This window comes from Nerophis ophidion, linkage group LG11, assembly GCF_033978795.1.
Source record: "Nerophis ophidion isolate RoL-2023_Sa linkage group LG11, RoL_Noph_v1.0, whole genome shotgun sequence".
In the NCBI taxonomy this organism is placed as follows: domain Eukaryota; kingdom Metazoa; phylum Chordata; class Actinopteri; order Syngnathiformes; family Syngnathidae; genus Nerophis; species Nerophis ophidion.
The window spans coordinates 66,585,864-66,610,302 of NC_084621.1; the positions used below are offsets into that span (position 1 = coordinate 66,585,864).

The 24,439-nt window shown below is 39.6% G+C and overlaps 1 protein-coding gene across 4 annotated transcripts in view; it reads left to right on the plus strand.

The window, feature by feature from the left end:
* Positions 1-24,439, plus strand: part of LOC133562376 (intermembrane lipid transfer protein VPS13B-like) — an 819,661-nt gene that overhangs the window by 77,464 nt on the left and 717,758 nt on the right. For all 4 annotated transcript variants that reach the window (XM_061916537.1, XM_061916536.1, XM_061916534.1 and 1 more), the window contains exon 17: positions 20,554-20,738. In XM_061916537.1, the coding sequence (XP_061772521.1) occupies positions 20,554-20,738 (185 nt within the window). The remainder of the gene's footprint in view (positions 1-20,553; positions 20,739-24,439) is intronic.

Sequence of the window (24,439 nt, forward strand, 5' to 3'; positions counted from 1 at the left end):
ATTTTGACTTCAACATTTCTAACTGGTTGACATGAACAATTAAATCTGAAAAGTTATTTTTTCTCATAGTAACAACATGGAGGAAACTATCAATAACTTTGTGCAAATTGCTTGTCACATATTGAAACTTTTTGACTTGGGGGTCTCATTGGGCTAAAACAAATTGGTGGAAGGACAGAATACAGAGATTGGCAAATTATTTTCAACCATATTAAGTTAAATACACTGCAAAGAAAATATACTAAACGTTAAAACAGGTAAACTTGCTTTTTTTTCCAAATATTAGCTCATTTGGAATTGTTTCAAAAAAGCTGGCACAAGTGGCAAAAAAGACTGAGAAAGTTGAGGAAATGTCATAAAACACTTATTTGGAAAATCCCTCAGATGAACAGGCTAATTGGAAACAGGCATGTGCCATTATTGGATATAAAAGCAGCTGCTACGAAATGCTCAGTCATTCACAAACAAGGATGGGGCAAGGGTCACCCCTTTGTGAACAAATGCGTGAGCAAATTGTCTAACAGTTTAAGAAGAACATTTCTCAACGAGCTATTGCAAGATGATTTCACCATCTACAGTCCGTAATATCATCAAAAGGTTCAGAGTATCTGGAGAAATCACTGCACGTAAGGGGCAAGGCGGAAAACCAACTTTGAATGCCCGTGACCTTCGATCCCTCAGGCGGTACTGCATCAAAAACCGACATCAGTGTTTAAAGGATATCACCACATGGGCTAAGGAACACTTCAGAAAACCACTGTTAGTGACTGCAGTTTGTTGCTACATCTGTAAGTGCAAGTTAAAACTCTACTATGCAAAGCGAAAGCCATTTATCAACAACACCCAGAAACGCCACCGGCTTCGCTGGGCTGAGCTCATCTAAGATGGACTGATGCAAAGTGTAAAAGTGTTCTGTGGTCTGACAAATACATATTTCCAATTGTTTTTGGATACTGTAGATGTCGCGACCTCCGGGCCAAGGAGGAAAAGAACCATCCGGAATGTTATATGTGCGAAGTTCAAAAGCATCTGTGAAGATATAGCGATGTATTAGTGCCCAATGCACGGGTAACTCAAACATCTGTGAAGGCACCATCAATGCTGAAAGGTACATACAGGTTTTGGAGCAACATATGTTGCCATCCAGGCAACGTTATCATGGACGCCCCTGCTTATTTCAGCAAGACGATGCTAAGCCATGTGTTACAACTTCATAGTAAAAGAGTGTGTGCACAAGACTGGCCTGCCTGTAGTCCTGACCTGTCTCCTATTGAAAATTTGTTTCCGCAATATGAACCCTAAAATACCACCTGGACCCTGGACTGTTGAATAATTTAAGCTGTACATCTAGCAAGAATGGGAAATAATTTCACCTGAAAAGCTTAAAAAATTGGTCTCCCCTCAGTTCCCAAACGTTTACTGAGTGTTGTTAAAAGGAAATGCCATGTAACACAGTGGTAAAAATGCCCCTGTGCCAACTTTTTTTGCAATGTGTTGCTGCCATTAAATTCTAAGTTAATGATTATTTGCGAATAAAATAAAAGTGTTTCTTAGTTGGAACATCAAATATCTTGTCTTTGCAGTTTATTCAATTGAATATAAGTTGAAAAGGATTTTCAAATCATTGTATTTTGTTTTTATTTACGTGTTACACAATGTGCCAACATCACTGGTTTTGGATTTGGTAAAACCCAATAAACAACCATCCAAAAACTTGCCAATCAACCACGTGTTAGTGATATTATTATTATAAGCACTAACGTAGACAAACTATGTGGCTATGTTGACATTGACCGGTGAGCTGCTGCCTCGCCTCAGTGATCATGAAAGTTTATTCTAGATAATAAATCATGCCTTCCACCTTGATCGTAGAAAGATGAGTGCATAATTCGACAAGTTGGTCAACTTTGGCAGGCAATTTAGACACGGAAATGGCGAGAAAGACACACAAAAAAGCTTGTTTTCACCCCCCTCTTCGTGTTGATTAGGAGTCATTCTTCATCTAAAACGGAATATACCAACATCTAAACAGTCGCAATCCTAATGACAACAGACATTGTACAATGATGTTTTATCATGTTCGTTGGCTCATGAAGTCTACAGTGAGTATTAATCAGTGATATTGTTGAACAAAAAACAAACGTTGTGATATGTTTTAGAAATTAATACACCGTGTATGCTTAAAATGAGCAAAATGCGTAAATATTGAATGTTATTTTATATGTGCCCGTTACTACATAGCATATATACATACAGTGTGTTTTAAAACCTTAATAGAGGTGTTTGGATCTATATTTAAGCGCTTTATAAGCAGTATAGAGCGACTCCTATAGGCTACATTGTAAGCAGACTTCGGCCTGCATTTATTTACTATTTAGAATGCATGAAAAAAAGGAAAAACGTGTTTTTGTCGTACATAAGGATTGTGAATGATGGGCCAATTCCCCCAAAACGTTCAGTTCCCCTTTGCAAGCTGCCAATGTCATCTTAAATTTTGAAGATCACTGTCCACGGGATACATCAAACTATGTCCACAGCGCCGACATGCTGCCTTCACTTCAGACAACCCCGTGCGTAAGCTTACGTCATCACATCTGATTTCTACAGTGCAGTTCCGGTAATCAAAGTACATCTTTTTTCGGCGTCCAAATTTTTGGTGCATCGCTCGTCATTAGTACGCAAATAATAAATAGCATATATCCATTCATCCTGTAACTACCTGCTGATGCTTCAGTGTATGTTCGTGTGTTATGATGTTAATTTTTCCATGGTCTTGAACACACCGTGTTGGCGGAGAATGAAGAAGTGTTGCGGTGTGTCCAGGGGTGAAATACGGAGGCGGAAGTATATGCACGGAGGAAATACTTATTTGAATTGGGTCTGTTAGCATACGATTCGCAATAAAAGTTAAAAAGACCGTTGGACTTTGTGTCTTCTCCTGGAGGCTACAATACGTTATATTACTTTAGTTTGTTGGGTAGATGATTAGGGCGCGTCCATGGGGAAGACCCATGTCACGTTGGAGAGACTATCTCCTAGCTGGCCTGGTAACGCCTCAGGATCCCTTGGGAAAAGCTGGACAAAGTGGCTGGAGAGAGGAAAGTCTGGCCTTCTCTGCCTAGGCTGCTGCCCCCGCAACCCGACTTTGGATAAAGGAAAGAAGATCAATCAATCAATCAATCAATGATTATTTATATAGCCCGAAATCACTAGTGTCTCAAAGGGCTGTACAAACCACAACACACACCACAACGACATCCTCGGCAGAGCCCACATAAGGGTAAGGAAAACTCACACCCTGTGGGAAGTCGGTGACAATGATGACTATGAGAAACCTTGGAGAGGACCGCATATATGGGCAACCCCCCCCTCTAAGATGGATGGATGGATGGATACTTTTGTTGTCCCGTAAAAAACCCTCCAAAGATGTGGTTGCTATACTTTAAACAACAATCCGCTTGATCACTGTTCTACAGTAGAGCAGAGGTTGTGTGGGTTATGGATGCATTGAAAACCAGATTAGGTTTCTTTAAATCTACTGTTACTAAGATCAGGAGCACAGCATCTGTGGGTTGACACCTTATTCTATTTCACAACTTTATTCTGCATGTTTAGACGGCAAACTGTGATTTTTCTTCTCTTTGTAAAATTTTTTTTAAGATATAGCAATATCCGTTATATTTTTGGCTTTACAACTGTTATCTTATGTATTCATAACACTGTGGATATTACAGTTGACCACCCACAGATATACCTTTTGATCTACACTTTTGCAACACTCAATCCCATGTATAATTGGAGTGATTTGTGTCCTATATCTTTCCACTTATTTACATGCATACGCCTTACATACACATCTACCATTGCAATGTTTAAAGCTTCCGATTTCCCCGGTTCTCAGTTTCAACTGTTCTAGCTGTGAAGCCCCTAATGGCACATAAGTGCAATAAAACATAGGAGAATGTTGAGGGACATTAGAAGGGGTGTTAGAAGTACCACCTGCATTGATATCCCCAAGAGTACTTCTCACCTCACACTCACACCACGCGATATTCCCTCTGTAGAGCCACCTGAAAGCAGCAGCATATGGAGGCAGGCCAAGACCAGCGCCCACCAGCCCCGTCTACCAACAAAACCACAGCAGCTTAGTGTGACTGGTCACATTGCAGGCTGTATTTCAGACCCACGTCAGCTTTTATGTGGCACTTTTAGCAGCCCCTTTTTCTCGCTCAGCTATTTCGGAGGGGATAATTTCTCAGGCCATGTGGCATCACAGGTGCATGTTATTTCACCACAAAAAGCCCATTTGAACTGGGAGAAATTCTGACGGAGGGGAAAGCTGCTTTCCCTTAAAATCTAATTATAGCAATAACTCTATTACATTATCATTTTTATTTAGTTTTTAGTACCACCTGAAGGATTGCTTTGTGTGAACTTAAAAAGTCTATTACTAAATTTGGGACCAGTAGTCTAGACTCGACATGACTACTTGTGGTGATTTATGAAGGCTGATTGAGGCCTCGGAGGCTGTAATGAGATTGTATTGCCTCATTATCGTGATCATAGTTGGTCAATCTGTCTTTGGGCACAACCGAAAAAAGGGGCACAATGCCACACAGAATTAAGTTATGTTTAGCAAATACACCACAAACAATGATAGCAGATGAGAAAACTCTTAATAATTAATACTCTTAATTATGATGCAGTATCATGGAGCACCATTGTGGTATAAAAAAAATCCTCGTGTGATTCCTCTAAATTCTGATGAACAAGATATAATAAAGATGTCCGATTATAGCTGAGGTCGGCTCCAGCCCCCCCCACCCCCCCCCACCCCCGCAACCCCGAAAGGGACAAGCGGTAGAAAATGGATGGATGGATGGATAATATAAAACTGCCGATGTTATCGGCAGATAAATGCTTTAAAATGTAATATTTGAAATGATCGATATCGGTTTCAAAAAGTAAAATTTATGAATTTTTAAAACGCCGCTGTACAGAGTGGTACACGGACTTAGGGAGAAGTACAGAGCGCCAATAAACCTTAAAGGCACTGCCTTTGCGTGCCGGCCCAATCACATAATATCTTTGACTTTTCACACATAGCTCGGTTGGTAGAGTGGCCATGCCAGCAACTTGAGGGTTGCAGGTTCGATTCCCGCTTGTGCCACCCTAGTTACTGTCGTTGTGTCCTTGGGCAAGACGCTTTACCCACCTGCTCCCAGTGCCACCCACACTGGTTTAAATGTAACTTAGATATTGGGTCTCACTATGTAAAGCGCTTTGAGTCACTTGAGAAAAGCGCTATATAAATATAATTCACTTCACTTCACACACAAGTGAATGAAATGCATACTTGGTCAACAGCCATAAAGGGCCCACCGAGGGTGGCCGCATAAACAACTTAAGCAATGTTACAAATATGCGCCACACTGTGAACCCACACCAAACAAGAATGACAAACACATTTCGGGAGAACATCCGCACCGTAACAAAACATAAACTCAACAGAACAAAAACCCAGAACCCCTTGCAGCACTAACTCTTACGGGACGCTACAATATACACCCCCCGCTACCCCCTCCCCCCAACACACCTCAACACACCCTACCCCCAACCCCGCCCGCCTCAACCTCCTCATGCTCTCAGAAAGAGCATGTCCCAAATTCCAAGCTGCTGTTTTGAGGCATGTTAAAAAAAATTACTTCAATAATAAATATGGCAGTGCCATGTTGGCATTTTTTTCCATAACTTGAGTTGATTTATTTTGGAAAACCTTGTTACATTGTTTAATGCGTCCAGCGGTGCATCACAACAAAATTAGGCATAATAATGTGTTAATTCCACGACTGTATATATCGGTATCGGTTGATATCCGAATCGGTAATTAAGAGTTGGACAATATCGGATATCGGCAAAAAAGCCATTATCGGACATCTCCACATAACATGTATATTTTGGCCCATAGAGCTGAATGTGGGAGCAGTTCCTGCTTGCCTAGTATTTGAACGACGTCATAGCCGTGCCCTCCAATTCCAGTCAGTGTGTCCTTAGGCCAGGTTTATTCCACCAACCAACGATTGCTTACCATCCTATATGAGCGGGTTTTTTTTTTTTACAAATTTAAAGTCCCCTGGCGGATCTTATGTCTAATTCATAAAAAAGTGACCTTTAATTACTGCTCAAATCTTGTGCTAATGTTCAGCTTTGGTTTGTCAACCTGCAAAATATACAGTACATGCAGGGAACATCAAGTGGTGTTGAACAAGGCAATACAAATATTACTTCAGGTCATTCTCTGTTCTTAAAACAACATGGACATGATTGAATATTTTTAGAAAGAAAACATTTCCCCATGATTAATCTCCCAACAAGTGGACTTTGTGTATTAACAGGTGTGTAGTAAAGACCTGCAATTGCACATGACGTAATATTTTTCCACTCCATACTGCAAAGCGCAGCAGTGCAAAGTGTTGTAACCGGCAAGTTAAAACATCATATTTCAGGTGTTATACAGGCTATAAAGCGTGTTGCCCAGTTTTTGGTGTCAAGACATTTTTATTTGGTTAGGTGTAGCAAGGAGCTCTGTGACATGTAAGGAAATTATTCCAAGTGACATGTTCTGACTGATATTGCAGAATTCAACCATACCTTTGTGTCAACTGGTATCTCAAATCAAGTTGATTTTTTTTGCACTCTAATGCACTGTCCTGTGGGCAAAAGTAGAGGCCCCCATTAAATATAATTTTTTTTAGAGAAATAAAGACACAAAAATTGGGTCTTTTTATTTTTTTCAAATTATATCAATCAACTAGGTGGTCAGTTGACCATCTGCAGGCACCTGAAGTAACAGTGGGGCAAAAAAGTATTTAGTCAGCCACCGATTGTGCAAGTTCTCCCACTTAATATAATGACAGAGGTCTGTAATTTTCATCATAGGTACACTTCAACTGTGAGAGACAGAATGTGAAAAAAAATCCAGAAATTCACAATGTAGGAATTTTAAATAATTTATTTGTAAATTATGGTGAAAAATAAGTATTTGGTCAAGCATTCAAAGCACTCAATGATGGAAGGAGGTTTTGGCTCAAAATCTCACGATACATGGCCCCATTCATTCTTTCCTTAACACGGATCAATCGTCCTGCCCCCTTAGCAGAAAAACAGCCCCAAAGCATGATGTTTCCACCCCCATGCTTCACAGTAGGTGTGGTGTTCTTGGGATGCAACTCAGTATTCTTCTTCCTCCAAACACGAAGAGTTGAGTTTATACCAAAATGGATACATGGATGATACAGCAGAGGATTGAGAGAATGTCATGTGGTCAGATGAAACCAAAATAGAACTCCAAATCCGAGTCCACGGTTCTCTCCCGGAAAAGGGTGGAGTGCCATATCCGGGTTGGGGAGGAGACCCTGCCCCAAGTGGAGGAGTTCAAGTACCTAGGAGTCTTGTTCACGAGTGGGGGAAAAGTGGATCGTGAGATCGACAGGCGAATCGCTGCGGCCTCTAAAGTAATGCGGACGTTGTACCGATCCGTTGTGGTGAAGAAGGAGCTGAGCCGGAAGGCAAAGCTCTCAATTTACCGGTCGATCTACGTTCCCATCCTCACCTATGGTCATGAGCTTTGGGTCATGACTGAAAGGATAAGATCACGGGTACAAGCGGCCGAAATGAGTTTCCTCCGCCGTGGGGCGGGGCTCTCCCTTAGAGATAGGGTGAGAAGCTCTGCCATCCGGGAGGAACTCAAAGTAAAGCCGCTTCTCCTCCACATCGAGAGGAGCCATATGAGGTAGTTCGGGGATCTGGTCAGGATGCCACCCGAGCGCCTCCCTAGGGAGGTGTTTAGGGCACGCCCAACCGGTAGGAGGCCACCGGGAAGACCCAGAACACGTTGGGAAGACTATGTCTCCCGGCTGGCCTTGGAAGGCCTCAGGATCTCCCGGGAAGAGTTAGACGAAGTGGCTGGGGAGAGGGAAGTCTGGGCTTCCCGGCTTAGGCTGCCACCCCCGCGACCCGATCTCGGATAAGTGGAAGAAGATGGATGGATGGATCTTTAAGCCCTAAATAATATTCCACGACTCTGCTGTCATTTTATCATCTCAATACATTGCAGCATCTGTCAGTAAAACTTGAACATAAACATGAAGAGTAATTCTTATCTACTAATAATGAACCACTTGTCCTCCACAGCTGGACATGTTAGTCAGGAAGCTACACTCACACACTATGATACACTCTCATACACAGGCCTCTTGATATGTTTTCCTTTAACGACTGATGGACCACGTCATTGCCATTTTTTCGCCTTGCGGTCTGCAGCTGTCTGCACAACTTGATTAAAACATTTCTTTTAGTAATCCCTGTGTAATGAAGCTCTCTCTAGAGAATGTGTATGTTGTGGGTTAGGAGTGCTCCAGATGGGTGTGTGTGAGGCAGAGAGGGCGTTTTAGAGAGAAACGAGAAGCCCGGTTTGATTCTACTGTTTCTTACTTAAAGCATTACAGGACTGATGACGGAGTAACACACACATTGGACACCATTGACACTTGGGAACCACAACACTTCTAACAGTGTCCAGATATAAAGCCTCTGTCTCAATGTAGTTCAGTCTCACATTTAGAACCAAAGTGTTTGTTAGATCTGTCCTTATTGTCAATGATTTTGTGAAGCTATTGACTTTATTGGAATACATTTTTCCGTTAAACAGTCAGTGCATGCATTACCATGAATTGATTAACGTGGACCCCGACTTAAACAAGTTGAAAAACGTATTGGGGTGTTACCATTTAGTGGTCAATTGTACGGAATATGTACTGAACTGTGCAATCTACTAATAAAAGTATCAATCAATCAATCAATCAATCAATGCAGTTGAAATGCTGTGGACCTCACCTGATATGGGAAATTGTTTTATCAAGAGTATTTGTAAACCGTATGATATGGAATTCTCTTTCTGCATTTTTAAATAATATTATGTTTATTTAAGTGCATAGGGTTGTGTAATGGCTTCGTTTTAACTCACTTCAAATATGTCCATTATTGATTTTCATTGTTTTTTATGCCTCAGAAAACGAGCCGTGTTCTCACAACCTTTACAAAAGTAATACCTCAAGATGAATCAATACTAAATTCCCAAATTTTTTTTTTCTAAATTCAAAGATGCCCCAATCCCAGTGTTTTAACTTGCAAAATGAGTGCCTTCCACCTATTGTTAACCGCTAAGTACCTGACAAAAGTTAGGACACACTCTTTCACGTCACCTGAACAAATGTCAAAATATTTGATTGGTACACTATTAAAGGAGGATTGTTTGGTTTGGGCTTCACCGTGGCAGAGGGGTTAGTGTGTCTGCCTCACAATACGAAAGTCCTGAGTAGTCCTGGGTTCAATCCCGGCCTCGGGATCTTTCTGTGTGGAGTTTGCATGTCCTCCCCGTGAAAGTCTACTCATCATGCTTAATTTATTACAGCATTGGGGAAGCCTGTAGTTGATTTTTTTATTATGTAAATGTTATATTTGTAATCATGTGATAGCAGGGACCCTGCCATTCAAAACTAGGCTGCTACATTACTAATGATTAATGTAACTATGGTTGAAAAATAGTGCAATAGCAATAGGAGAGACTATTCATCCCTAAACACCATGGAGTTAATGTAGGCTTAATGATGCACTTACTGTACATTATTTTATACACTTTCAGAGACAGAAACTCTTAACTTAACATTATGTCCTTTTTTGCTGCTTCAACACAGCTCAATCAATACTGTCCGTAACACACACACACACACACACACACACACACACACACACACACACACACACACACCGCAAAATGAGATAACGTTACACTAAAAGCTAACTAGCCTTCACCTAAAGCCAGGACTGCGAGTGAGCTGAGCTGCAGTTTGTTTCTAGAAGGTCAACGGGCTCATAGTGATGTTTAGAAAGTAGTTGACTTGGAAGTGTTTAGTATAATATAGGAAGAGTGCGTTGCTCACCAAATAAATGCCTATCTGCTCGAGGCTGACGAGATGCGGTCTGAATACGCACTGCTGATTGGCTTGTTATCGCTAATGTTGTAACCAATCAGATGGTTGTGTGGGAGGGACAATGCAGGGTGCTGTGCAGGAGACAGAGGCAGAACGGAGCGTAGCAGCTTGTTAAGACTTTAGCATATGTTCGTGTGGGACTCGTTCGGTAGTCCTCCGCACCGAACCGAAACCCCCGTACCGAAATGGTTCAATACAAATACACGTACCGTTACACCCCTATCATTTAATGATTTAAATATTTTTCACAGTTAAAATCAGACACAAAATACAGGATAGTGGTGTAACAATATTAATTAAATATTGAAATTATTTCTCACCTGTCCCCTTTAATGCTTTCGGTTTTTGGCCTTAAACTCCCCCTGTGTGAAGGGACTTATTTCCTGAGTTTGTAAACAATAACAACAAAATATTTTTTGGGACAATGAAAATTATCGATCTAACCACTTTAGTATTGACCGGATACTTAAAGACTTAGTATCATTACTGTCAATCTTTGTATCAATCCCCCCACATCTTAAATGTATCAAGAGTTCTGGCTTAGCGGTTAAGGGTTAGCCTCCTTCTACAGTGTGTAGTGCAGCATGTTTAGCTATTTCTCGTTCTTCAGTAATGATACTTGTAAAATATATTGTTTATTTGCTGCCACTAATGTGACTATTAGGGAATGCTACAGTGGTTGAGGAAGTGTTTGTTCGCTTGTTGCTATCAAATTTGTAAAGACAGCTAGAATGTGTAATCAACATGCATTATCACAACATAATGATGGCATTAAAAACGCTATTGTCTGTCAAATGTATATAATTTATATCGGATATATCACCCAACCATATTTGTAGCATTAAGTTTTGTAAGTTATTTTTTTTTTTAGTAAACTTTTTTACTCTCTTAACATTCTTGACTTAACTTTACTCAACATTTTGCACCCTTTGTCTCCTTTTTTTTGCTCTGTTCCGCTGATGCCGTTGTGGCTTGTGCAGCCCTTTGAGACACTTGTGATTTAGGGCAGGGGTGCCCATTACGTCGATCGCGATCGACTGGTTGATCTCGGAGGGTGTGTCAGTCGATCTCAAGCCAGGCATTAAAAAATAGACATAAAAATGAGCAATCATCAATCATACCAAGACTTCACTTTCGTCAGTTGTTTGACATTCTCGGCACCCGAGGATCTTGTGAGATGACGCTGGCTGCTGCGAGCTCATATTTAAGAAAAAAATCACCAACAGGGCGGACGCAGAGAAACACATTTTATTTCTAGAGACTCCGTACCTACTGTCAAAACTCTAAAGACCGACTGCACAGTTCCTGTCTTCACCATAAAAGACCTGTTTCATCCTGCCTGTGCTAACAAAATAAGAGTCTCAGAAAGCTAGCGTGCACAAGCTAGCAAGAAACGGAGTTTGATGCCAATGTATTTCTCCCCCCGCCCTCAGCGACAACTTTCTCACTTGCTTGCCCACCCGCACACTCACTGACGTCACTCACCTGCTGCCAGATATTAAAGGGCCACACACATATGCTACTCTCATAACAAAGTGTTTAAAAACGAGTATGCAAGTTGGACAAATGAGATGCCAAATCCAACCACTTTCATGTGGTATTGGACAGAAAGGAGGACTTTTTTTTCCCCTCCATTTGAAAATGCGGACGTTATCAGCACCACTGTCTAATTCCAATCAATGCAAGTCATCAGAATCAGGTAATACACCAACTTATATTCTTGTCTTCATGAAAGAAAGGAATCTATGTGTGTTAAACATGCTTGTATTATCATTAAACACCATTAACTTCCATCCATCCATCCATTTTCTACCGCTTATTCCCTTTCGGGGTCACGGGGGGCGCTGGCTTGTTAACAAAAATGTCTCTTTCATAAATAAATAAATATAAATTATAAATAGGAATGAGGTAGATCTCCTCGACTTGGTCAATTGAAAAGTAGCTCGCCTGCAGAAAAAGTGTGAGCGCCCCTGATTTAGGGCTATATAAATAAACATTGATTGGTTGATTTTTTCATGAATCAGTCAAGCAACTTTTGACATGCTCAAAACTACGAAACATGTTCTAATTTTCAGGATGTTAAACCTTTAGGTGTCTAAATGTGTTTAATAGAAGTCAGTTATTTTTCCCAGATGATGTATTTGGCATTACACATTGCAATCAAACCCATTTTGTTGCTAATCTTTGACATATTCAAGACCGCAATCATCACCAAAGTCCATTCCCTTTACAGGAAAGACACGTCCTTTTTTTGTGTCTTTTGTAATAAATACTCACATAATTCAAAAAAGGCAAACTGCAATATAATGGATTGAACTCCCTTAAAATGATTGAATGTTTTTAAACAAGTTTGAGGGTTAGTGATTAATGAAGAGAAAAAGCAGAAAAAGATATTGATGTATGATGATGACAGTGTTTGTTTACATGTACATGGTTGCCTCCAAAATGCCTCACAGGTAGTAAATTTTAGTGTAGGACAAGAGATTTTTATTGTTGCTTCACTTAGATAACAAGAGCAGACACTTCTTGACTGTTTTCATTCGGGATTGTTTGCTTTTGTTAATTAAGGAAGGCTGTGACAGTGAATGATTAGTAGAAACTTTAGATAACGTCACTGGCTCCAAGACAGTGGCTATCTATTTCATCTGTCTGACAAATATGTCAGTCTATAAGTGATTATATCGGTGCTGCCGTGGACTTAAGTGATTCAGGTATGCCAAATGGTGGAAAAAAGCAGACCGGACAGACAGATTGACTTTATTATTTACATTTAGTATTTTTTTTTGCTTCTTAGAATCTAGCTGTCATTATCCTTTCAACTATTCCAACTTTTCCTTTTTTTTTTTTTTAAAGTTTATTTAAAAAGAATGTTTTAGTTCAAGTGGAATTTTCCCATCCAGATCTCATTACAGATGTAAACTCTAAGGACTATGATATTGTGTAAGTGGAGCTACTCCTTTGTGGTCCATTGACCAGACACCTTGCTCCACATCTCCTGTCGACCCCCTAAACGCCACAGCTGTCTTTGTCACTGTTTTAGAGAGAGTGAGGGAGCTGGTTTTTGGTACTCCACAGGATATGAGTAATTACAAAAACGAACACTGCAGAGAACTGTCTGTCGGTTCCAAGCTTGTATTCAGAGACACTGTATAAATCATTAGGACGAGCTGCTCTTGGCAATATTCTTTTAATCATGGCAAGATGCTGATCTTAGAATGGGGGGAAAAGGATTTGCAGACAACAGGTGGCTCTCCAGTTCAGGAGTTTTTGCTTTCATGGAGCTTCTGTCATTTCCATTACTCCCAACATATGGTGATTTCAACACTTTATTGGGCATCTAATCACACAGATTTATTGTACAAATGCATATACAGGTGCTTCTAGATAAATTAGCTATAAATACTGTATTAATAAAATATTGTGAATTTGAGTTCTGTTTAAACTTGGAAACTATTTTATGGATCAGGAAGTATTTGCTAATGTTTAATTTGCTAATTTTGTAGTTGAACAAGATTGAACTTTTTTTTTTAAACAATATTTAAGTTTATTGAAGTTTGGACCATTGTTGTTTATTTGCTCTATAACATAATTATCAAAACGATGAAGAAAGTAAAAAAATAAATTTTTGAAATACGTCACAGTGTACTGAATCGACAAGAGAAACATGCAACTAAATGAACTTTTTTACATTATTCTGATTTATTGAGAAGCACCTGTGTTCTACCTCAAAAGCCCCTCTATTTAAATACAACACATGTATAACTCTGTAAAGTTCTGTAGCAACAACTCACCACTTATGGATCCTGCATTTGTCCTGGTGCTTTGTTTAGTCATAAAACTCCCATCTTAATATTTTTTCTCATTTATACTGATATTTAGTATCTTCTGCATTTTGTGAGATGCTCATACAACAAGCATATTTCTAGACATTAGTCTTTTTTAAAAAATTTTTTTCCCATGTATTTTAGAGTAGCCAGGCTTCTTGTCAGCTTTGATTTTAGTAATGTTGACCCAACTTGTTTTATTAGTCTGAGTGTAGGTGTGCACAGGTGTGACCATGTTTTGCTAATGAAACAGTAAATGTTTTGGCGTGGAACGATTGTGTATGTTTTAAAACATTCATTTCTATGTGTTGTTACAGGTAAATGCTCTTTTGTGGCTTTTTTCCACCATTTAATTTCCTATGTGGCCTCTGTTGCAGAAATAATAACCTGGTTGTAAAAGCCCCAGCCGTATCAGCCTAAAAATAGATATGACCACTGTAAACTGATTAGCATACGTACCAGTGGCCTGTATGGATCTTTGAGAACTGCAGCATGTATCTGTTGTTTTTCGTTTTGACAAATTTGATGGTTAATTATCGTTTTACACCATTTAGTTACCAGCGTTTAGAATTCTTTCTTTCTTACTGACTTTCTGTCTGTTTTATGTTCACATTGGACTAGGACAGAGTGGAAACCAGTGAGGCACTATTATCTGTGCGGTTTTGCTGCCCATAACTCAAGCTCATAGCTTTTTCATAACGCTGTGCCCCGTTTTGCTCTATTTTGAATTCGGCACCACACAGGAAGACCAGCCTCCTGGTCAGTCAGTCAGTCACAAACCGAGCATTTTGGGAGTCTTCCAGGTGGCCCTGCCTCATTTTAGTCAAAATCTTAGAACAGGTCTCAAAATGGTGCTTAATGTTGAAATATACTAGACCAGGGGTGTCCAAACTTTCTAATTGGTGGCTGCATTTGGCTAAAAAAAATTTGGCCGGGGGTCAGAAGCTGACTGCATGCATGAAAAGTAACTCTGTATGTGTGTGTGTGAACAAGTGTATATCTGTGTGTATAGATGTGTGTATATATATATGTATATATGTATGTATGTGTGTGTGTGGAAATGTGTGTGTATATATGTACATTTATATGTGAGTGTGTAAATGTGTGTGTGTGTGTGTATATATATGTGTGTATATATACTGTGTATATGTGTGTATTTATATACACACATACATATATGAATATGTATGTGTGTATATATATATATATATGTATGTGTATATATGTGTGTGTGTGTGTGTGTATATGTGTATATATATGTGTATGTATGTATATATATATATGTATTTGCATTTATATGTACACATGTATTTATGTATATGTATGTACAGTATATATATGTGTGTGTATATGTATATATATATATATATATATATATATATATACAGTATGTACACACATATGTGTGTGCGTGTATGCGTGTGTGTGTGTGTGTGTGTGTGTGTATATATATATATATATATATATATATATATATATATATATATGTATGTATGTATGTGTGTTTGTGCATGTTATAATGATATAATGGATATATAATTGGATATTGAGTGTATATGAAAGTTTCCGTGACGACCTTCTTAAAGTTTTGTAATCACTCAAAAATATCAAGCAGCTAAAATGCGCCAATTATGAACAAGTGTGGAGAAAGTGTTTTGTATTTTTCCATAATTCACTCTAATGGGTTTGAATAGATTTTTTTATGGCGTTTGGACAATTTTCATAATATCCACAATGTTCAGTGAGCAGGTTATATTATGTGTGACTATGCTTTTTTTGCACTAGGGAAGGTTGTTTGGATCGTGTCATATAAGTAAATGTTGTTCTGTTATTTTGAATTACTTTCAAGGGTCATTGATCTGATTTACTCACATTGTCCGCAAAATGGCAGCAAACATGGAACATTTAGAAATTGCCTGTTTTGTTGAACTCATGACATATCGCCAGCTAAAGTAAAGAGGCCAAGTTTGGACAAGTCTGCACTCGACAAAAGCTAATTTCATAAGCTTGAATTAAGATGATTTTTTGTTACTCCTGATTTTTGGTTTCCCATTTAAAAATATTTCTAATGGCTGTGTTCATTGAAAAGTTATTGGATTAAAGGACTGCTGTGAGGTTAACTCGTCGATTCAACGAGGCATTGATGTTTAGGCCAACGAGCGGGTTTCTTAATTTATGAGTCACAGAGTCAGCATCCCAAATGGGTCGTGGACCAACTTTTGGTGGGTCTCAACATAACAGTAGAAGTATAATTTAATGAGTTCTACTTCCTCAGTGTTGCACACACCACAGCAGTGAGTGACACTTTGTTCGCGTTAATTAGTGAGGTGAAGTGAATTATATTTATATAGTGCTTTTCTCTAGTGACTCAAAGCACTTTTACATAGTGAAACCCAATATCTAAGTTACATTTAAACCAGTGTGGGTGGCACTGGGAGCAGGTGGGTAACGTGTCTTGCCCAAGGACACAACGGCAGTGACTCGGATGGCAAAAGTAGGAATCAAACCTGGAACCCTCAAGTTGCTGGAACAGCCACTCTATGGTTAGACATGTGTTTAATTCCTGTTTTTGTTTAAAGTTGAAATGCTTCTTTTTGCTTATCAGGCCTTTTTCAGTGATGATTGCAAAGCTCTGCCAGCTATTTACAGGAATCTGAAATGTCTGGCTGTGCTCACATCCAACATTCCCGAAAGATTCTAATGAGAATTTCTGCTTCTCATTCAAGTCCAAGATCCACGTGGCCTTTTTACAATGAGTTGGGCATGACATAATAAAAGCAGGTGCATAATTAAAGTTTTAGACGACCACATGCACATGGCAGCTCCCTTAAAACGCTTAAACACTTGAATAAGCCAAAAAGCCTTCATCTTTTGCCAGTCGGCCGATTGAAGTGGCTTTGCAAACACATTCGCTCTGCATGTGGGGGACATTATTGTTGCAGGGTCCCCTTCACTTTCTTTTGTACATCAGCAAAATGTAACTCTGTGTACACATGGACACAGGCATGCACAAACACATGAAAATCTGTTTGATTGATGTCAAGCTCTATAGCATGCAACAGTCGTGATTTTAATAGTTTAGAAGCTTGACATTGCGTGGTTGCCAAGTGTACCACATGTCGCTTTGCATTTCAAATGTGTGTGCAATCAAGGTAAACCTATTGACCCTGTCACTTAAGAATTTTCTTCCTTTGTTTTGGTCCATGCAATTTTCTTTTATCACACTTTCTCTCTATATGTGTCCTTTATGGTTGCCCTTCTCCAAGACATCACGCCGTTACCCACTCTGTGCCCGTCTACAGCTTGCAGCTTGTCTCAGTCTGCTGAACCACACTCGAGCAAAGAAAGAGAGAAAGGCAGAGATGAAGAGCACATATAAAGGGAGAGAAGTTAACCGATTGCAGAGCTTCTGAGCAGGGGAGAAAGAAACCTTGTGACATACAGCCCACTTTATATGGGATCAGACCAAAGTGAATGTGTGATTTTAATGAATTGTGATGTTCATTCCTGACACGCCACAGCCATACTTGGAGTTATTCTCAGTTCTATTCTTTTTTTACCAACACTTAAAGTAACGTCTTATGCATTTCTACTTGCATTGTATTCATTTGCATGCACACAAGGTGCACTGGACTCTCGTGAATATATGAATATTCACAAAATATAATGCGCATCCACAGAAATTAATAATACGATTTGTCATACTGTACGTAATGACCACATATTTGTATAGATTGGATTTAAGAGTTATTTATGAGCACAAGCACATTTGTTTGTGTGATATTTGCCGAAGAATCTGTACATCTGGTGGTCGTCACGTTGCAAGTGGTTTTATGACCTGAGTCAGGGATTTGAAAAGCTTTTGTTTCAAGATGTTTGTCTGTGTGGTAAGATGTTCAATACATGCTGAGAGTAAGAGGGCACTGCAAAGCGAATGTGTGTGCGGGTTAATTAAATAAATAAAAACACACTTGTCTTTCGGAAAAAGCATGTCTTTCACATGTGTGCACACAAACACTTTCTCACTCGATTGATTTACTGTGTTGACGTTCTGTGTGTTTTTAATTGTCTGTGTGGGCCCACTGGGTATTCCTGCTGGTAGCTTATAAGTAGTAAAGTCAAATAATTGTTTTTAAAATCCCACTTCTGAATTTGGATTAATTGGGATAAATCACAGTAAATGACTTGCTTGTAAAATTTAATTTAATTAAATATCCACTTGGCATCTATTGGACCGGTCACCTGGGGGGCGGTCCCCACATCTGTAGTCCCTTCCAAGGTTTCTCATTGTGCCCATTGGGTTGAGTTTTTTCTTACCTTGATGTGGGATCTGAGCCAAGGATGTCGTTGTGGTTTGTGCATCCCTTTGAAGCATTTGTGATTAAGGGCTATACAAACAAACTTTGATTGGTTAAATAAAAGACCCTAATATTTTGACATACATGCAATTTTATTATCAGGTTGTCATACAGAATTTATTTTTAAATGTTTTACCTGAATGCACATAATTTATTTTCGAAAAACTTGGTAAAAGTTTTATCTAAAGTCCTGTTGGGGTTCGTTCTAAAGCAAATTTGCACTGGCGTATGAATTGACCTGATTCTTGAACTTACAATCACATCATCCGATCACTCTGCCTTTTTATAATGACCTACTCAGTGGCTTAGTGGTTAGAGCAGGAGTAGGGAACCTATGGCTCTAGAGCCAGATGTGGCTCTTTTGATGACTGCATCTGGCTCTCAGATAAATCTTAGCTGATATTGCTTAACACGATAAGTAATGAATAATTCCGCTGGTAATCACAGTGTCAAAAATAACATTCAAAATATAAAACATTCTCATGCATTTTCATCCATCCATCCGGTTTCTACCGCACCTGTTCAAGAAGTCGCATTAATGGTAAGAAGTGTTTTATTTATTGTTGGTTAGCCTTAGAATAACAATGTTATTAAAAAGAATAAGAGACTTAATATACTCTAAAAATGTTGGTCTTTATTAAAAATGCACGCATTTAGTTGAATTCAGTGTAAAAAAAATAATAATAATAATTATATGGCTCACACGGAACTACTTTTAAAAAATTTGGCTTGTATGGCTCTCTCAGCCAAAAAGGTTCCCGGCCCCTTGGTTAGAGTGTCCGCCCTGAGATCGGTAGGTTGTGAGTTCAAACCCCAGCCGAGTCATACCAAAGATTATAAAAATAGGACCCATTACCCCCTGCTTTACACTCAGCATTAAGGCTTGGAATTGGGGGTTAAATCCTCCAAAATGTTTCCCGAGCGCGGCACTACTGCTGCTCACTGCTCCCTTCACTTCCCAGGGGGGGGACCAAGGGGATGGGTCGAATGCAGAGGACAAATTTCACCACACCTAGTGTGTGTGTGACAATCATTGGTACTTTAATCATAAATTGTGTGATTATCTCTGTAATCCTACATAACTCATGTGATTTATTTCTGTGATTAATCAAGAGTTAACTTGTTATTTTGACTGCCCTACTGTATGTATAAGAGCTGTGAGCTACTGCTTCGTGTTCCTTTGCAGACTTGCTTCACTAGAGCAAGGGTTTTCAAAGTCGAATATCGTGGGTCTACCTTGAGGTGTCAACCTTGCCACCAACAAACAGTTATTGAGTTTTCCATCCATCCATTTTCTACCGCTTATTCCCTTTAGGGTGGCGGGGGGCGCTGGTGCCTATCTCAGCTACAATCGGGCAGAATGCGGTGTACACCCTGGACAAGTCGCCATCTCATCACATGGCCAACACAGATAGACAGACAACATTCATACTCACATTCACACACTAGGGCCAATTTAGTGTTGCCAATCAACCTATCCCCAGGTGCATGTCTTTGGAAGTGGGAGGAAGCCGGAGTACCCGGAGGGAACCCACGCATTCACGGGGAGAACATGCAAACTCCACACAGAAAGATCCCGCGCCCGGGATTGAACCCAGGACTACTCAGGACCTTCGTATTGTGAGGCAGGGGCGGTATAGCTCGGTTGGTGAAACGGCCGTGCCAGCAACTTGAGGGTTGCAGGTTCGATCCCCGCTTCCGCCATCCTAATCAATGCTGTTGTGTCTTTGGGCAAGACACTTTACCCACCTGCTGCCAGTGCCACCCACACTGGTTTGAATGTAAAAATCAGACATTGGGTTTCACTATGTAAAGCGCTTTGAGTCACTAGAGAAAAAGCGCTATATAAATATAATTCACTTCACTTCACTAACCCCCCTACCACTGTGAAGCCCGTTATTGAGTTTTGAAGTTGCAAAAATTTACAAAAAATGTTTGACTTTCACAAAAACAAGTGCAACAATTTTCTGTCCAACATAATTATAATATTTTGAATATTTATGTGTTAACATTTAATAAATGTATTATAACCATTCATTGAGAAACCACTAAATAAAGTTGTTAAACACAAAATTGGTCTGTTTAAGACCATAAGGCGCCTTGACATAGTGACATACTTGACTTGTTTTTAAGACAACTGAGTTTATTTATAATCATACATTGTTTGTCCTTTATTTAGTTTTTTTCAACTAGTGTCTTTCACGGTTTTTGTTGCCGAGCTTGACATATTAATTGGATCACAATGTGAAAGTATGTTGACTTTAACTTGCTCTCACCAGCACCATCCTTCAACAAATCCTCTGTATCATTGTCTTTCAGGAGTAAAATGTATTCGGTACCCACCACAGAGTGTATTCTGGAGCTTCCCTGCTTTGCAGTGCAGGCCACAAGAGCACAGACACATCTGCTGCAAGCAATCTGCCAAAGTTGGACCCACGGCACGTTAAGCGGTGCAACCCTAACGCTCAACGAAAGCCTGATCAATGAAGTGTACAAAGCTCCAGGTAAAATTTAACTTCATCAACTGACATTTACTTTATAAGTCCAAGCTATCATTTTGCAAAAATAGATTCCCTCCATGGCACAGGTGTTCAACCTTACTTTTTAAAACGTATCTTCTAGGGGTGTAACGGTACGTGTATTTGTATCGAACCGTTTCGGTACGGGGGTTTCGGTTCGGTACGAGGGTGTATCGAACGAGTTTGTATTCCAAAGTCTTAACACGCTGCTCTGCTTTCTGCCTCTGTCTGAGCAGTGAGCACCCAGCATTGTCCCGCCCACACAACCATCTGATTGGTTACATACAAAGCCAATCAGCTGTGCGTATTCAGAGCAATGTAACAGCCAATCAGCAGTGCGCATTCAGAACGCATGTTGTAAATGCTTCATTGTCGAGCAGACATGTGTTTAGCAGCGGACATCGTACACTCACCAAATTATAAAAAACACTTTCCAGTCACAACTATTACAAACATCACTATGAGCCAGTTGACATTCTAGAAACTTAAACTGCACTTCAGCTCGCTCACAGTTCTGGCTTGAGGTTATGTGAAGGCTAATTAGCTTTTAGCGTTACGTTAGCTCATTTTGTTGTGTGTGCGTGTGTTTGCGTGCGTGCGTGTGTGTGTGTCTGTGTGTGTGTTAGGGGCAGCAAAACCCTGTCTGTCTGTTATTTCACATGAACTAAAATGAACTCTATAGATTTCAGGGATGATTAGTCTCTCCTATTGCAATTGTACTATTTTTCAGCTATATTTACATTAATCATACATAATGTAGCAGCCTAGTTTTGAATGGCAGGGTCCCTGCTATCACATGTTGACTTGAAACTGTTTAATGTTGCACTTTTTATATGTAAAAGAAAGGTTTTGTCATTTTATGTAATCAAAGGAACAACTTAAGGCAGTTTAATGTGGATTAACGTGGGCAGAATTATTATAGTGTTCCCAATGTTAAAAGGATAAAGCCACTGTTTACAAATTTGGTAAATAAATAACCCAAAAAATGTACATTTCTTTGTTTTCTTACTGTACCGAAAATGAACCAAACCGTGACCTCTAAACCGAGGTGCGTACCGAACCGAAATTTTTGTGTACCGTTTCACCCCTTGTATCTTCTATGAAAAGCAGTCCAGGAAATGTACTACACGCACCTGTTTTACGTTCCCTCTTTCTAAAATTGTAACTGAAAATGTATGCATTACATCAGAAAAGAGCACCATGGAAATGGGCAACTACAACAGTAAACTTGTGGAGTTGGCAGCTTAGCAATGGAATAAAATTGTCCATAAATCGTAATAAACCAAACAAAGCAAACAGCACAGTTGGGTGAAATATTGTAGTTGAAATATTTATACTGAGTGTTGCATTATCTTTGTTCTTTTGACGCAGTCCTAATAGGAAAATTATAGAACTTGTTACCAAAGTGGTTTTAGTGGTAAAAGAACCAAAAGAAAATTCTAACAATTGCTTCACATTACCTGATTGCTTATTTTGCCAACTGGCGCATGTATCGTTAAAGTCAGGGCGACAGTCTAAAGCAACTAAAACAGTAGCTCTCCTCGTGATGGTCACATCTGGACAGTCCTCTGAAGGGTTTGGGGTTTTCCAACTCATTAGGATTGCGTTGTTTGGTATGCCGTCACTCCCCCGCTGCCAAACTGGCAAATCTACCTCTTTTATTGTTGTGTGGCTGCCAAAAATGTATGAAACTGGTCTCCTGTTGAATGAAGTCAAATATTCCTCTTCGCTCACTCTGCCCTTTCTTGAATCAGTGATTGAATAGTTACGAGGAGAAGCAATCTTACATCTGGACTTTTGATTGCAGTTTAAAACCAGAAAAAGGAAGTTTGCTTGCAGTTACAGTTTCTGAAACAAAGATGTGTTGAGGAATAAATGATGTGTTCTGTAAGTAGATAGTTGAACTATTCTTACGGAATGTACAGATCTGGTCAGGAGTAGACTTTCACTTATCAATTGTTTGATTTTGTTAAACTATTTATTTTCAAGAGTGGAATAATTATACAGCAGACATCGTCAGTGATTAAAAAAAAACAAAAAAAAAACAATCATTGGGTGTTGAAGTTTTTTACCCACACAACAGCCTCTTTCCCATTAACATTTTCAGAAAAACTTTTATCAGCAGGATTAAATAGGTAAACATAATTATTTATATGATCAATAGAATCTTGGTGTTGAGAGGGGAAGCTTTTTTTCCTTCGAAACTGGCCACCCTGTTTTTTGTCTGGCCTTATGGGGTGTGGTCTCTTGGGCTCATTGCCCTCTGACCCTCTCTCGCCCTGTTTTCGACTGAAAACGCCACTCTGCAGCCTCAGCTAGCCCAGGATAGTCACAATCCTGAAGGCTTCAACCACACGCAGTATTCTCACAGGAATGAGTCAAAAATACAGACTTACCTACGGTACATACACACTGAGGCAGCACTATCAATTAACGTTTAATCGATATTGAATTTTTAAACGCAAATCATAATTTTCGAGCCTCGTGTCCTTGGCCTGCTGGCCAATAAAACGTGGTTACAGAAAACTGGAAGTTTGTATGCGCTCTAGCCGATGCAGTCACTGTGCTAATAAGAAACACCACTTGCGTTTTAATATTGTGCAGTACCACTGTACACGGTCTTTAAAATGTTTTAATAGTGACTCTAAAATGGCTGAAGAAACTTCTGCGGTGACAGGCCTGTCAACTTAGTTCAGATTGGGTGGAGGACAATGAGGCTACGACAAGCGGCCAGTACAATGTCAGTATCAGATTATTGTGTATTGTATGTTGGTATGGTGTGGTCATGAGCTGTGGGTTATGACCGAAAGGACAAGATCACGGGTACAAGCAGCCGAAATTACTTTCTTCCTCTGTCGGGTGGCGGGTCTCTCCTTTAGTAATAGGGTGAGATGCTCTGTCATCCGGGTGGAGCTCAAAGTAAAGCCGCCGCTCCTCCACATTGAGAGGAGACAATAGACATAGCAGGGTGTTTTGTATGTTATTGATTAGATAAAAAGATGAGATTTGACCAAAAAAAAAATGTAGGATGAACATAGCTTAGATCAACAACAATACGGGACCACATGCTGGGCAGGACAGGTTAAAAAAAATATATTGATTGCATGTAAATGAAAAAAATGGAGTACCGTATTTTTCGGACTATAAGTCGCGTTTTTTTTTTGTAGTTTGGCCTGGGGTGAGACTTGGCCTAACTATAAAAAAATAAATATATATATATATATATATATGTTTTTTTATTTTTTTTTTTTGGTTTGGCCGGGTCTCACCTCCCGCTGGACTGTGGAGAAGACTGCGACTTATAGTCCGGAAAATACGGTAAATTAAATGTAGTTTTAGTTTTAAATCTAAGGTCCCCTGAGATGGACAAAAAAGTGTGAAGGGTCAGGCCAAGTGTCTGGACAACATCAAGCATAGTGTCCAGGACAGCCAAAAAGCCGTCCTCTCGGAGTGGGATGAGCTCACAAGGTTAATTCTCTATGGTCCATTTCAGCTGGAAAGTTCAATACTTCCAGATCAATCCACAGTAGGAAAGGGATTCATATGGCCCTATTACTGGGTGGATCTCGTGTGAGAGGAAAGTGGCCGTTTATTCGTTTTGCAATGCAGTCTGCTGAAAATCATGGAAAGTACCACTTTTCATAGCAAGTGAAGCTGTGGTCAAAGTTGGAATTGCCACAAAACAC